Consider the following 17,022-nt stretch of genomic DNA (forward strand, 5'->3'; position numbering starts at 1 on the left):
GAGATCGATGCACACACCAATGCACAAGTAAAAACTTCAGGCACTCAAATAGGCTACAGTGAAAGCTCTGCGTGGAGCCTCCGCACAACCATAAATCACGCTTTAGTGTGCATGTGTGAGTGTAATCTGGGAACACTCAGGTGTTCCAGGTTAACCTAATGAGCACCTGCAGAGTCAGCAGAGACACAGATGAATCATATAAATACTGCAGGGGTCGCCGTTTAGATTTTACATACAATATATGAGGTATGTTTAATATGATGTGTTGTTGTAGATTAAACTTGCAGGTGTTTAGGAACTAATTAATGGGAAAATGAAATAAAAACATGAGAAGATTGTCATGGACAGCTGTCCTGGGAGTGTTTGTTTTGTCTGTTTTTTCCCTCTCCCCCTGTTTTTTCCCTGTTTGTGTGTCTGTCTGGATGTGGAGCGGAATCTGGGTCAAGGGGCGTGGCCGGGCGAGCGGCCTACCTGCACGGCTGCTGGCTGTTCTCCATCGCCGCCGCTCAGCTGTGAGGGATTCACTTGATTGCGGCTGCAGCCTTTTATTCCGGTCGGAATCTGCATTCGGCGCCAGATCGTTTCGTTTACCACTGTGGTAACTTGGCTCCCCGCTATCTCCTCGTTTTGTGTAATCTAAGCCTGTGTTTAGTTCCTCGAGCTCTGTTCTCACCTGCTCCCTTTGTTCGTTTCCAGATTGCAGCAACCCCTGCTCGCCGTTTGCCGCAGCCGTGCCACCATTCCCCTGGATTCCCGTGAGCCTGCTTCAGCTCCTCGCCCCTCTGCAGTGCAACCCTCAGCCTGGATCCCTGTGAGCACGCGGACACGACACCCTTCTTCGTCCGCTGCTATCCGGACCTCATCGCCAGCCCAGCTAGCTGACCTTCCTTTGTTGTTTCAGTATCTCAGATTAAAGACTCGATAAACTTTACACTTGAGTTCGTGTTTGTGTGTCTCTGTGTTCTGGGTCTCAGACAAAGCCATAACAAAGATGGATTTAAGTTTGAGAAAACTGAATGGAAGTTTGATAATATTGAATAAAAGAATCCCTTAAAAATGAAGCTATGTTGACAGAAATCGGATATAGAGAATAAAAGTTTGGGAATATTGCATGCAAGTATGAGAATATGGGATGAATGAGTTTGTATTAACCATGTATGTTGCAAGAAAATGGGAGAATGTACATACAGAGTCATTTTTGTTTATGTAAATGTGTGTGTATTTCAATGGTATGTTAACCATGAAGTAAGCAATAATGAAGATAATAAATAAGGATATTGATATTTGGCTGTATAATCAATGTATTTTATTTGCATAAAGTTGTATTAGGTGTTTGTTGGCCACATAGGGGAGAAGAACAAGTTGTAAACACAACATTGAAATATCGTCTCGTTGTAAACAGCTAACGTCTTATCTTGCCTAGATAGCAGCAATTCTGTCTCCTAAAAAATATGTTCAACTAAACTGCATTCTCAATTACGTTTTGAGGGAAACCTATTTTCTTCTGGATTACGTTTGTTTCGATACCCCGGTACCAGCCGCAAGTGCACTTTGTCAAATGGTTGCAGTTTTCACGTGTTTAACGTTCACTGAATAAAAACTACTTGGTTAAGTTTAGGAAAAGATCATGGTTTGAGTTAAAATTAGTATGTTTGTTACGTAACAATAGTAACGTATGTACGTTACTTATGTGACACAAGTAAAATAAAGTATGTTGTACGTGACATAAGTACCTTTCTTAAAATGACCCATCCGTCCACCCCGACGTCCTTTCGACTTAGATTAGAAGCGTTTTTGTGATATGTCAAAAACAAACGTAATCCGGTTCCCATGGAACGTATTTGAGAATGCAGTTTAGTTATATGGGAACGTTTTTAGGAGACAGGGCTGCTAGCAGACAGAGTACCATTACAGAGTGCTCATTATCTGTCTCTTTAGCTGCTAAATGCTCCACTATGTTTACCAGCGTGTCTCTAATGTTGTTTGCTGCTGAGCAGGTAGTGTACAGTGGGTTTCTTTTAATGAATAGCCTACTATGAGAGCGGTGAGAGTGAACCATAACTGCAAATGTGTTGGTTGTGATACCAAAATAATGAGTTGAAAGACACATAAAGCTCCTGAGGGGAACTGCATAGTTGGGTGATATTTCTCTGTGTGCTCATTAAATGGGAAGTTAGGGTTAGGGTTTATACTTGAGACCATGCAGCTACTTGGACTACTGGACGAATTGCGATGTTTCCTGACGTTTGCCTAGACACCGTCACGCTTTAGGTTACACACTTGTGGACTTTGCAGGTCGTGGGAGCAACTCGCGCCAGGGAGGCTTGAACCCCGTCATAACTGCTTGCAGTTCTAGTTACAATTGACTCCTTTCACATTATCAACATAGTCATTTGAGCCTTTCTTAACATAACATTATTGGTTAGTGCAGCTTTAAATGATCTCAACAACCCCTGTTGGTCAGACGTTTGTTTGTGTCGTATTGTGTACAGCTCTGTTCCCCCCGGCTTGCTTCTGTCCTGCTATCCTTTGTTAGGCACATCAATCACTCGGAGCAGAGCTTGTCCCTCATTGTGCTGATCGGATCAGGTCGGCGGTGATATATAAGGTCAACTGCAGCCTTTTGACAACCTTCACTCTGCCACTCTGCCACAAATTTCAAAAATAATAAAATAAAGTGAAATAAAGGCAGAAAGTTCAGACTTCATCCTAGAAGCTGGCATTTGTTTTCTTCCATACAAAATGAAAAGGTCATCCCATCAGAGCAAGAATTCAGTGATACACAATGACTGAGATTTATGGGCTAATGTGGGTATTTTACATTGTTGACAGTGGCATTTGGTTTTAATAGACAGTAGTTTTCCTGTAGGCACAGACCAACTCTACTGATGGTCGCATCACTCATAATAATCTGAATGCATGTTACAATATAAACAACATCACCTTTTTGGATGGTGAATAGATGTCAATGGGCGTTTCTGATGATTCAGTGAACTGAATTAATTTACCTGAGAAGGACACCCAAAGAACATAATTAAATTGTTTAATGGTCAAATGTTTGACCATTGCTCCTCCATTTGGGCCACAGTTGTCCAAATAACCTTGTTGCTTTTTCCATCTAAATGCAAATAGTAGGGTATTGCTAGTGGAAGTGATTTCCCACTTTCAAAAAGGATTCAGATGGCACAGGAAGTGATGGGAACAGTAGGTATTAATACATGTGTCAGAAATGTAATACGAGTCTCAATACTTTTTGTTGATGGTGTCAGTGACCAGATGTACAACACACATTTGAGTTTGTGTGGCAAAGACAGGTTGGAACATGTTTTTGATGCAGTTTTTGTACAGTTTTAAACATATTTTTGTATTTCTAGAAAACAAATGCATGTGGTGGTAGAAAAAAATTAATATTTTTTGTTATTTCCCACTAATTAAGGAAGGCAGCACTGAAGAAACCTGAAACAAAAAACAACAACAAAAAAATGCTTCCAGCATCAAGAAAATGTATTGTATTTAAAATAGAAAATAGCCTATAAAAGTGAGTGCATATCTCCACCAGGTGTGTTTCCCTCTTCCCACCCAAAGAAGGGGAGGTGGGTAACAAAAACTGGGATTTATTAATTTCGTATTGTGCCTACCTTTAGTGGATCATAACATAACGGGTATGGAATTAATCTGCAGATGCTTCGGTTCAAAATGAGACCAAACTTTTCTATGTCAGTTTTTGAGCCACGAGAAGGTAGTCTGATGGGTCCAGTAGTATGCAAGATTAACTGTGGACACACACACACACACACACACACACACACACACACACACACACACACACACACACACACACACACACACACACACACACACACACACACGTCATGCTCACAGTCAGTCTAAAAACTGTTAGAAGCCTTTCTCTCCAAGGAAACTTGGGAAAGCATTCTCCACGTCACAAGTATCGACTTGCATTTTTGGACATAATCACAAATGGAGGTGTGTGTGTGTGTGTGTGTGTGTGCGTGTGTGCGTGTGTGTGTGTGTGTGTGTGTGTGTGTGTGTGTGTGTGTGTGTGTGTGTGGGGGGGGAAGAACAACAAACCAAATGAAAATAGAAATTGCCTTTTGACAACATCTTTTAACCTACTAGAAGATAAACTAGACTATAGATAAAACCTTACAAAGACTGCCATTAAGTAAATGGTTGTTCAATCACAGTCTGGGATTGCTTGTCAGTTTTTTGATATTGTGAGAACTGAAAACACCACTTCTCAAGTTCCCCATTTGATTACATGTTTATGGTTGCTTAAACCTGAGACCAACGCTAAACACTAGGCTATTCCATCTGTTGCTTTCTTTTTGTTCTGTGTTACTGGGCATGATTGTGAATAATTGACTGTGGTGCATCATTACAGTAAAGTGCCTTTAAAAGGCAGATAGGTGGAACCACTGTGCCTTCTTCAGTGGAACGCAAAGGGAACCTGGGATGGAAGAGGCAAAGCAACAGAAATAGTTAAAAAGACTGAGAATACAGGGAACTCAAGTCTCCTCTCCACAAGCCAAGGGAATTAAAACCCTCATAAACTCATTTTATAGGTTCAGTACCATGAACAAATAAGAGAAGTGCAACTGGAAATGTAGGGTTCTGTTCCAGAGGTAAGAAAACCTCATTCAAGTTAAGTAGAGTGAACAGTAGAATACCATTGTGCAAGTGGTTGAGTACTTCTACCCAGTTTCATCTTACTGATGAAATGTTTAAATTCAGAAAGATATGTTGGGAGTAAGCAACATTTCTATATTTCCTTCAGCACGTTGCCATTTTAACACATCAGTATTAAATGGAACAAAGATAATGAGTACATGCCAGCTGAGAAAATGAGGTCTTACCTCATGAAACTAGGTCTTTAGTCAGCTTGTTTAAAAAAAAAACTTAAAAAACAGGACCTCTTCTGGGGCATTAACTTTTCTATGTTTTAAGAACAATGTTAGTCTGATGTTACTATTAATTATGCTGTTAACAGCAATTTCTGATAGCTCCTAATCTAGTTTAATCTGATTTTAGCTTTCTTACGTTCAAGTGGCACTATCACATATCTTACCTAGGCTAATAGTAACCTTTTTTGTGTAGTTTTGTGAACTCATGTGAACTCCAGACAATGTTTCACACATGTAGCACACAACAGGAGATTGTCCGCGTCAGACGCGTTCTTACTCACTGAAAATACTCCCTTTGGTTTAGGCGAGGGGTGGCACCTTGGTAGTGTGTGTAGGCGACAGGACACAATGTGGTTTACACCTTGCCCACGTTGTCAGTTCGTAATTTGGTCATAAACAACAGAGTCTCTTGCGTTCTTTGAATTTGTCTGACGATTACAGCATCGGCCCTTAGCGACAGCAGTTCCCTAATCTCATCGCCTCTACAGTTAGACATTTTCGTTGCCATCTTTGTGTTTTACTGACAATGAGCTGCTCTATTCACACTTTGGCTCAATCGGACAATACACTGACTTTGTATGAGGGAGCTGACAGTTTAAAGTCTGTTTACTGTCCAGTCCAACTGATTTTGACATTTGCGCTCTCACATAGAGCTGAAGTTAAGGGTTGCAGTGCATGTGTGAAAGGGGCTTTAGCAAGCTAGTTATTTAGACTGACTCTTTAGGCAAACACACAGGTGTAAATGATTGTGAAAAGGTGTGTTAGCTGAGCCACAGGAATGGTAACAAATCTATGCTCAAACCCGTAAAAACTGCCTCCTTAGCTTAGCTACGAATATCACCTGCTGTTAGCTTAAAGGTGCTGTAGGTAGGATTGGGAAGATCCAGGACTTAGCTAAAACAATTGAACATCAACAACTTCTCAGTCCCTCCCCCCTTTCTGCTAAAGCCCAAAAACATTCTCCCAAGCCCCTCCCCCCACAAGGGAGAATGAATGCGTGTGCATGACTAGTTCTACTTGAACATAGGGTCAGTTTCAGCAAATATGACAGAAAGTTAGTATTATAAGGCTTGCCTACTGCACCTTTAACACAAATCCCCATAATGAGTTTCACAGTCACAATGATCACTATTATTAACAAATTGAATTTATCACATTCAAATTTATGTGTGAATAGCTTAAAACAACTCATTTCATAGATATGAAAATTATTAAATCGACGTATACAACACACATGATGTGCTTTAATAGTTTGTAAACAAACAGAAAATGCACAAGAACAGTCATATTTTGTTGTTATGAAGCCTTTAAATTAGTCTCATGTTATTTGTGCAATTACACAGACACCTGCTTCATTCATACCACATTTAGCTGTATGATAATAAATAAAAAAAAAACCTCCTCTTTGACTATAAAAGACATCAGCCCTAAATGAAAAGGACAACAATGCATTCATGGCAGCAAATGAACCTCACAACATTTTAAAAGTGGCTATAGAGTTATGGTGCATGAATAGGAAATATTGCACATAGATAAAAGGCTCTTGGGATGACATCATTATTAATTAAGTGAAAAGAAGTTTGTGAAGATTAGTTGAGCGTGGGGGAAGGTTACATATATCTGTCTGAAGCAGTCTACTGAACAATTAACAGCCCCCCCTCACCCATAGCTATCAAATTTTCTTCATTACCTGCAAGCACTCTCCAAGAAAAGGAAAAAAGAAAATCATATCATATATACAAAGACAATTTTGAAAAAACACAATCTCTAATTGACATCCTTTAATACAGCACATACATTTTGAAATAAGTTAAATAAATTCATTTGTTGAATTAATTTGGCCAACTTTCCACATCCCTACAAGGTAATCAATCATTAAAAAAAACACAAGACAGTCAACTTTAGAAAAAAATATGTGAGTTTTTCAACATAATCATGAATTTACAATGAGACATTGCTTTCCTACCATTGAAAAAAGATATATATCACAAATAACATCATATTCAAGCGTACATCTCAAATATCTGAACATAGAAACAACAATGTTCCTGATGTTTTACTTGTACAATAAGGTCAATTTGTAATCTGATTGTTATGTGTAAAAGATACCCACAAATGTCATAATTCCGTGCAGCATATACAAAGATTTTTATACTGCAGACACTCCAGCTGTTTGACAATAAACATACATATTGTCAAAGCCTTTGGACTCATCAGTAGAGAGTTTTGGACGCAATTGGAAATGTGTCTATGGAAAATCTACCCAAACCAGAACACTATATATATATATATATATATATATATATATATATATATATATATATACAATGGGTCTTCATTGTTTTAACTTGGGATATAATTGTCTACACATGGGACTTTATTTCCATAATTTGGGACTTTGGGATATCGTCTTGATTTGGGACTTAAATCAGAACCTATAGCCAAGACTTGAGATTAACTTGTAACTTTCAAAACATTTGCACAATGTTTCACCAATTCACTCACAGTTGCGGTTAATAAAGAGCAGTGATAGGCCTATGTGTCATTTTTCCTGCACTTTATAATTCACACTATGCATCTGCCTTGAAAAATGTGTTTTTCTCCTGCAATGATTATAAGCCACCATTGGATCAGAGCTGAGAGAGTCCATTTGGATGCATTCCGGTGTTAGGCATTGTGACAAACAGGCCCGACGAGACCCAGCTGATTATACAGAATATAACTCCAGGACCCAGTCCAACTCTGGTCCTGGTTTGTGCCTTGATCAGTAGGAACCAAGTGAACCTTAGCCTGGCATTGCCAGACTTATTTGCAAATGCGAATTAGTCTGGAACCTCTCAGTTCATTTTTTGATTTCCAAGGGGCATTCAACTGTGCAGACTAAAATGCCTCTAAAATTGACTCAATTGAATAGACCTACATCCAATCAGAGCTTAAAATATATTAATGTAGCACTGATTAACATGCAAGTTAGGGTGGTGCGTGGTCCATTTTTAAGTAGGACAAAAATGGCGGCTGGGTTACAAACTTTCTCAAATGACAGCTAAACTGTACACTAAAATGTGTTTCTGAAAACATTAAGGGGGGGGGGATATGCAATAACAGAATCTTGATTCATATTTGATCAGCACTCCCTAGTTTGACAGTTTGATCTGAGTTTCGTGAGCCTGGTGCATTCACTGTAAGGACGGTGACTTTCCTCTGTTATCTTCTTAAACCCGCTCCATATGAGATACACGGTTCTGATTGGTCCGCCCAGGGCCAGGCCGGCTGGAAATCTGTATAAATGGGATGGGAGTCTGGCTCCCAGGCTAAGTGAACGCATGAAGACCTCTACTCTCCAGTTCATCTGACTGAACAGCTGACAACAAAAGCACTGTATGCCCAACTAATTCAGTTAATGGGATTAGTGTAACAAATTTTAGAAAACCCTTCTAGTATGTACTGATTTAGGTTTGAGACTCCTTTAATTGAATTTAGTCTTTTTGAGGTAACATACTGCATCATATATTACTGTTCAAGTGTTTACTGCTGGTTCTGCTGGTAAACTATAATCAATAACATTGCACAAATGAGACGTGTGACAAAAGCATGATCGTTCAATTAAGAGCACAGGGGATTCCATACAATAAGGCATTGCTTTAATGAAAACATCTAGACAAAGCAGGTCACAGTTTTAATTAATGCTTGATTGACTAGCGACTATGACGTCCTCTTCGGTACTGATTGTTTCAGTCAAAACTATGACTTGACCTATGAGCTCCTCAGTTCAGCCACAACTAGTACCTGATATGTAGAGATGGAAGCAGCTGGCCAATCACAAACCCAGCAGAGTGGGCGGGGGAGGGTCAGCCTCATGGATGACAAAGCAAAGGAAATGATGTGTGAACAAAAATTAAGCTAATTCAAACAACCATCAGGCTCTATTGTCACCTGTGGATTCACGTCTGCAGACTGAAGCTGCTTGTCGACCGTGGTAAAAGGTTGTTTCATACACAATCATTCTATCCTACAAGCACACCTACAAAAGAAATAAATACTCCCCATGTACATATTACATCCACATATTTTGCAGACATCTGTGGAAATAATATTCATTTGGGATCTTTGCCTTATCTAAAATTAAAATTATTAATTGGGAATATAGATTCCAGGTGGGAGAAAACCAAACCAAACAATAATGCCAAAGGGCCAGCTTTTCTTGTTTTAATGCTGCTAATATAGCCTATTTACAATCATCGTATGCAACAGAAATAGCCTCTGTTTTCACTAATAAGCTGATATGTCCTGGCCGTTTACCAAAGAAGAAGAGTAAAATAAACCAAACAAAAAAAGGGAATTCATTAATTGTGCTTTTTAACCCACAAATCCACTTCATTGAAATGGGACAATTTTTAAGAGGCACCACTTGAAGTGCTTCCATCAGTCAATGAGAATCTCTAAAGCTATAACAAGGACTGAAAATACAAATAGTAAATATCAGTATATTTATATATTTAGAAAGTTAATACAATTCCCTTTCCAGTCCCATGTCCAGTTTAAAAAATATTTTCTTCAGGCTGTCAAACATCCATCTGACATGAAGGCTCCTTCTTTGTGTCAACGCGCAAAGCCCTTATGATGCTCTGAGAGAGAGATGTCTTTGCCGGGGTTGATTCTGGATGACACAGGAGGCTTGTGCTAAAAAGCAGGAAGAGTTTTTTTTTTTTTAATGGAGGAGGTTGTTTTAATAAGAAGACAGAACACCTCTGCTGAGGAGACTTGCTGATTTTCGAGATTTCTGTCGACGTCCATGGCGTGTCTCAGGAATCCTTCAGCTAACCGCTCTGCGGCTAAACAGTTACCTCGTTCTTACTGGCTGTGCGGTATGTGTGGTGGTGGCCCGGAATGTACTGTAGGTGGTCCACCGTGTGTGTCCGTCGGGAGGCAAACGCCTGCCTCTTAGACGTGCTCGCTTGGTTGTTGACCGTCAGCGTGTTGTAGGAGTCGTTAGAGGCAGTGGGTTGAGAGTGCATCTTGGTCATCTTGTGGCGGTCCATGACGGGCGTGATGGGCATTAGCATGTCGGCGTGCGACATCGCCCGAGCCATCGCCTTCTCCCGGAACTTGTCACGCCTCATCGCCGGGGACAGCAAGGGATCCTGGGAGTGGAGGCGCTCTGCCGACAGCAGCTGCTCCTCTGAGAGGTGTCGGCTGCTGCTGTACGCGGCCGCCGCCATGACGCCGTACGAAGACAAGCCGTAGTCCCCGCGACGTGGCGTCCGGGGAGGAGACAGGACGTGGTCCTGGGACATGGCCCTCTGGACTCGGCGGGGACGCTGCCGCTGCTGGTGCTGCTGGTGTTGCTGGTGCTGGTGGTGCTGCTGGGGATCTGCGTTCAGCTTCACCATGTGGGTCGGCCCCCGGCCGCCGAAGTCAGGATGATGATGCTTCCTCGCGTAGTAGTCATCTACGTCCTCACCTGAGAAGCAGAACACAAAGAGAAATAACAGTATCAAGACTACTGACCTTTGCCTTGGAAAAAGACACTCTTGGATACCTGTACTTGTACTGTAATATGGAGTTTGATTTAGCGTATCAAATTTGTTATTTTGTAATGATGTTTTGTAATAATTAGCTGTAACAAATGTATTTTAGTGCATTCTACTCTACTGTAGTTAGTGATTCCCAGATTTCCTAGAATGCCATTCAAGAACACTCACAGCCCCCAGAATATATAGTATAGTACACACTTAGGGATTTTTTTCTCACAGTGGGGCAGCAAGACCACAACATATTTGAACCGAACCACATTTACAACATGCAGGTTGCAATTTGCAGCATGAGATCATTTCCTCTTGTTTATTTTGACACATTTCATTATCAAAACAAACATAATGATTGCAACCAATGCATGAGCATGCTAGAGTCCTGTATGATTTGCCAAGTTATCTGCAATTTGCAAGCACCGATAATTTGTGATGCTGCCACTATTTGAAATCTGCATGCAAGGGGTGCTCACAAATCACTTTTGTGAAACACGGCCCTAGGACCATAAGGGCCACGAGTGGTTGAAAAGTATTGACACATTAGTCTCCATTATATTTGTCATACACCAAATCTGTTCATGAATGAATATATATTTGTGTCTCTACAGATTTAGGGAGTCTAAGCAGCTGTATGATAAGGGAACGTTTTGTTTTTTTCCTTTTGAAGGTCGATCGAAACAGGCTAAAGGGCCTGACACACTTCTACTACTTCCCAGAGAGAGATAGAGTCGACTAGGTAGGTCAAGCTGCAAGTGTTTCTATACCAGAGGTGATAATGGTAATCAACAAAGTAGTTAGAGAGTCTGATTCAAACTGTTTTGAATAGTTCTGTCCTTTTTCTTAATGAAAAACAGAACAGCGGACTCATCAGTGTAGTTGTCCTTCAGCGTGGAGAGGGCTCATCAGCATACCACAATACTCAACTGATCATGAGCTGGTCTTGCCTGAGCAGGCAGCCAGTTGTTCAATTCCTCTGCCAGAAAGCAGGTCGGTCTCTCCACTGAGGGGTCCTAATGGTAAAGTCATTTATGGCTGCATTAGGCTGCAATCAGCTCTCAGCAGACTTTTATCTACCTGTTTTTGGCAGCGATGGCACACAGGGGGACGCTACCACAGAAGCTCTCTGATTAACTGTAGCGGCTGAGGCGTCGTTACCTCTGCAGTAGGTAATTATCGCAGAACAGAGAGGTCGAATGGCCGTTTTAGGACCGTAGCACCGAGTCGTGGAGGAAAGGGATGATGGGAATTATTTGTCTGGATGCTCGGCTGTCTGGGAGAGATGTCATGCCTGGATACAGAAGGTCACCTTATTGTCCCTCCATGAGGGGTTTCATGTCCACTGCTCTGTGCATTCCTAATGAAGGAGACTCAACTTCGGCCTGTGGCGATGTGCTCCAGCATTTTTCCCTGAAGGCTTGGTTTAGATGTGACATTATGGCAGAAAATGTCAACCAAACTCAACCAGAGGCTACACGTATACAGACAATCGAAAAGCGGTGGCCCATAGCTCCATTAATAGGTCACACTTCAGTCACTGTGAGAGATCTTTAGGGATTATACACTCACATGTTAATGTGGCAGGAATGTATTATGTCCCGCTATGACAAGAAAGAAGAACTAAAAGGTGAGTCTCCGATAATAGCCAGGGGCGTGGCTGACACCAACCAATGAAGACCAAGTAAAAAACAATGGCCAGGTGGGTCATGTCATACTGATTGACACTTTGACTGTCTTTTTTAAACTCAAATACTGTTTTCATTCACTAGGTTTTTGCTTTGATTATAATATTTTCCCCAAAGATTTTAAGTTACCATCAATAAAACTCAAACCTCTCTAAAAAAAAATCTAATTAAAAGCTTAGATGGTGTGCACATCCACTGCAAGTTGGGTAAAGTTGCAGGGTGAAAAAAATATTTATAAAAGAAAATAAGAGGCATGCTGCTTTTTGTTGACATGGGTGTTTGGCCAATGTATCTAGTAGTATGTAGTATGAAGCATGTGAAAGACAAATTTTGAGAGACAACCTTTCTATTTCTAAAGTAAAGTAAGTAAAAGCTTACCAGGAATGGGAGGCATTATTGTTATCACATTTCTGCAAGTCTTTTAATGTCAAAATTCCACAGTCACTATGGTGAACACTGAAAACCAGTCTGCAGTCAGGATCAATCCCTGTGCAATAACACTCTATTACCAAGCATCCACCTTTTCAAGTAAATTATATATTTTTTATAGTGTTAAATACATAATGTAAATATCCGTCAAACTGTATACTGTCATATCCTCCTACCTTCTTATTTATCATTCTATATGTATTCCAGCACTCACCATTGCACTATTGTCTTACTGTTTATACAATCTTCATAAGGCTTTTGTTTACATTTACGTGTATGTGCATACATATTTATATATCAAATATGTAAGTTTACCTTTGTTCAGCTTGCTGTCCTTGTTGTAGCCGTATTCTGTGCAGGTACATTGAAGCCAACATAAAACCTGAGTGCAATTCCTTGTGTGTGTACACATACTTGGCCATTAAAGCTGATTCTAATTCCCATCTGATTTTGATTAATGGCAACTTAACAGCGGTTGAAAAGCAGAAGCAACTGTAGATAATTAGCGAATGAAAAGGTATTTCTGTTAAAAAAGGAGCCAAAAAGGGGTGAGTAGGACATGATTGTTTTTTGTAGTGATAGAATTAGCTCTGTGGAAATATTCTGAATATACTATGACAACAAGTAAACATGGAGGCAGTGTTGATTTTGCAGTAATTAACAGCAAATGAAAACAGGGACACTAAAATATAATAAAATAAACTTAAATCCGGAGGAATCCAACCTCTCTCTACCTTTGAGGTAGATAAACAGTACACAAAACTATTTGAGAATTCACTGTAATATTAATTTCAGTAGAAGGTTTATTGGCTACCTCAAAATGGACAACTACAAATGCATGTCCTCTTCCTTTAAAGCTGCCTTTTCTGCCACTTAATTTAAGATTGATTGTACACATGTTACACTGTTTACACTTTAAGTGAGTGAAATGATTTAAGAGGGCCGTTGCCCATTGCTTCTTCTCATCTCTGCACTGTGGATAACATGCAGCACTTTACAATTAACACGATGGCAAGAGGCTAAAAGGGTGCCAAACGTGGGGCGGAGCTGCAAACACATGGAATAGCTAACAACGGCTAATTAAAGCCCAGCTCCCACTCTGCTAGATTAGATCCAATATAAGCAGTATATTTACGTTTCAGCTATTGATCACCGAAGACTGTAATCGTATAATGCACCAACACTCGTGAAACTGGTGCAACATCAATTATAAAGTGATCTCTAGAGAAGTTTGGAGCAGGAGCGGTAATATCAAAAGGAGGGAAATGCAGCAATTTCATTTCATTTTCTCTTTTAGGGAGGATTAAAGGCGGCTTTTTTTTGGCTTTGTTAAAATGTGTTTTAATCCATTTTAGGGTAATTAAGGTGATAAACAGAGCCAAACAAGATTTTTTTCCTCCTCTTTTCTGCAGCCCTCCTTGAAAGAGCTGATTGGGCTACTTTAGAGCAGCGTTCTCAATCTCTGCCTTGTTGACATCACTGAAGGACGGATGGAAGAGCAGTCACACACACACACACACACACACACACACACACACACACACACACACACACACACACACACACACACACACACACCCCCCCCATTTAAAATAGCAAATAAACCGTACTAATTTAATTTAGTCATCATCATCTCTCCAGATGGTTTAATTAAAATCGCAACTAATTATATTATTTTTAAGGTTGTTTCCAAAGACCTCACTCATGCTTGAACCCACAAATTAATTTTTTCAGAGTGGAAAGGCTTTTCTTCAAGGGACGACTTTTCTTGCTCGTTTGACAAATTCCGCATCGCTCCTGTCTCAAATTTGAAAAACCTGTTTGTAGTTCGATGTGATTCATCTCTGTGATTTTCTGTGTGTGTACAAGGCTCTGGCGAGATAAGAACAAAGCCCACAGTTGATAAGGGAGAGAGAGAGAGAGAGAGAGAGAGAGAAGGCAAACGTATAAAAGACAAATGTTGAATGTGCTTAAAACGAGATTGCGCGGAAGCATGTTTTCATATCACACAACCAAAGACACATTTAAATGGCTTTCTCTCACTGTGTCATGTCTCTTAAGATTCAAGGTTGTTTGACAAGCTGCTTGCTTGGTCTCAAACAGAGCAGCACCAGGCCAAAAATGTTATTATGGTGAATGAGACGAATAATAAGTACTCAAGCAGCAAGCTGATGAAGATCAGTCTTTTTCCTCTTTTCCTATATCCACGACGATCCACTTGCGGGACTGCTACGGTGCCTCCAGAAATTCCGTCGGATGTCCTTCTTTTCGGCCGGATGTCTGTTACCTTCCACTTTCTTTGTGTTGGAATTTTAAACTATGAAGACTATGGTTAACTTCTTCTCAGATCTCTGCAGGGTAAATCCAGACAGCTAGCTGAACAAGTTCCTTCCCGAGGCTATTTTACAGAGGAACAGGGGCTCTGTCCGGCGCTTAGCACCGCCCAAGTCAATTGTGATTGGTTTAAAGAAATGCCAATAAACCAGAGCACGTTTTTTTCCCATCCCGGAATGCTATGTGGACTAGCCAGACACTCCTCCGCAGCGCTGTGACCCATGGATCACCAATACCAGTGATGACAACATTCCAGCCGAATAATGCCATCTAAAATCACACAAACAATGAAGATCCGAGTGACGACTATCTTACCACACCAACATTAGGACTCCCAAATGACCCAAATCACTGCGCTCAAAGTTCAAATTATTTCAAGTTTGACCTCGTTGCAGCTGACCTTTCAAGGTGCAACCAATTCCAGAACGTTCCTGCGCTGCGCTTTGCCTCTCTGGCAGCCGGCTTCATGAAAAACAAAGAATAGTGCATTCAAGTGTGTCTAGTACAACTGCATACGCAATTTGAATATCTGCTATGCATTGAATTCATTCCTGCAAATAATGCCTTAAAGAAAAAGTAAGGCACAAGTAATGCTCTGCAGTGTTTTCACAGACAAATCACTGTGAACACAGAATAGCTCACTGAGTCTAAAGGAAATATTTGTAAGAAAAGATTTACTGGCAACAAATCGGTTAAATGTGATAACTCACAACATAATACACTAGCAAGCATACAGTGTGTTTTCACGGTTGTTTTTGCATCAATGGACTGACAAAAAGGAAACGTGATGGCACACTTAGAGTAGAAGCACATATTCCATGTCTGCTTACTTGAGTGTATTAAAAGAAGTCTGAAGGTAAAAGCTGTTAGAAGAAAATGTGCCGTTCCATGAGTTAAAAGGAGTTTTCATTCTCAGACGAGAGCAGCTGCAACCGCCTCGTCCCCCTTCGATGATCTCATCGCTCTAATTCAAAATGTTTAGCTCATCTGAAAGCGGTTCATCTAAAAAACTGACGCATGAAAAATAGATGGTCTCAAGTGGAGGATCTGAAGTGTAAGTAGTCAACTCAAAATGGTAGACTTTATAAAATATTTTGTTCCTGGTGCTTTTCAAAGGTTCAGTTTGAACCACGTTTGCAAAATCCTCTAGAGCTCTGCATCAGTTTGAAACAGAAAAGAGATAAATGCATCCAGAATTCTTCCTTTTGTGCACCTTGGTATTATCTAAACAGAACATACAGATTAAATAAATGAGTTACACTATCTGTATAACACATTTTCACTCCACTATATTGCAAACCAGGATACAACAGAACATCAGGCCCACTGCATCTGCTACCCATCTCCAAGCTGCCTTTTACAAACTTCAGTTACCAATTAAATCTAACCTTGAACACCCCCCAAAAACTAATTTACAACCAACTAAATCCCATTCCGTAGACCTGTCAAAAAACCTAATTTTTTAGTTTGATAGTTACTGTGTGGTCGCTATGCTTCACTCAATTTTTAATGAGGAACTTAACCTTAAGGCCATTACTGGTGAATGTGCCATCTACTTCCGCAAAATGCTTTCTCCAAACAGCTATCAGACCAAAAGTTAGACATGAATAATCTTTAATGTCCCAGGAGTATGTTCTGAAAACTATTAAATACCACCCTGGGTTTGGAATCATTCACAAAATAAACTTACATTGGAAACTTCCTTCCAATCAGGCATTCAAAGGCCACGTTCAAAACATGTTTCATGAAGAATGACAACAGTCAAGCCTTCTTTCATACCTTATGTCCTATCTTACTGTGTTACCGTTGTGAAAAAGAAATGGGACATTTGTTGTGCTATAACTGGCTAGGTTTGTTTTATAGAAGAGAAAATATATCTCAAGACACTCCCTGGTTTAATGAAAAGATAATAAGTAAAAGAAAATCTAGATCGACATAGGAAACATGTAACAAATGTAAAGAATACTGAGCATGCACTGGTCATTAGGTTGCATCCACGTCATCATCCAGCTGAAGATAAATGAACTGTAGCATTGCTGGAACATTAAAGTGCCATCTTGTTGCCGTATAGATGCCATTCAGCTAAACAGCTAAAAAAAACCCAAAAAAAACGTAATATGTCAT

At 40.2% G+C, this 17,022-nt stretch overlaps 1 protein-coding gene across 4 annotated transcripts in view; it reads right to left on the reverse strand.

Moving 5' to 3' along the window:
- Positions 1–9,622: 9,622 nt before the first annotated feature.
- The window catches only part of LOC116063957 (protein shisa-6), an 80,179-nt gene continuing 72,779 nt past the window's right edge, over positions 9,623–17,022 (reverse strand). For all 4 annotated transcript variants that reach the window (XM_035996435.1, XM_035996436.1, XM_035996434.1 and 1 more), the window contains one exon: positions 9,623–10,386. In XM_035996435.1, the coding sequence (XP_035852328.1) occupies positions 9,758–10,386 (629 nt within the window). In that variant the 3' untranslated portion in view covers positions 9,623–9,757. The remainder of the gene's footprint in view (positions 10,387–17,022) is intronic.

Source organism: Sander lucioperca, chromosome 21 (genome assembly GCF_008315115.2).
Source record: "Sander lucioperca isolate FBNREF2018 chromosome 21, SLUC_FBN_1.2, whole genome shotgun sequence".
NCBI lineage: Eukaryota > Metazoa > Chordata > Actinopteri > Perciformes > Percidae > Sander > Sander lucioperca.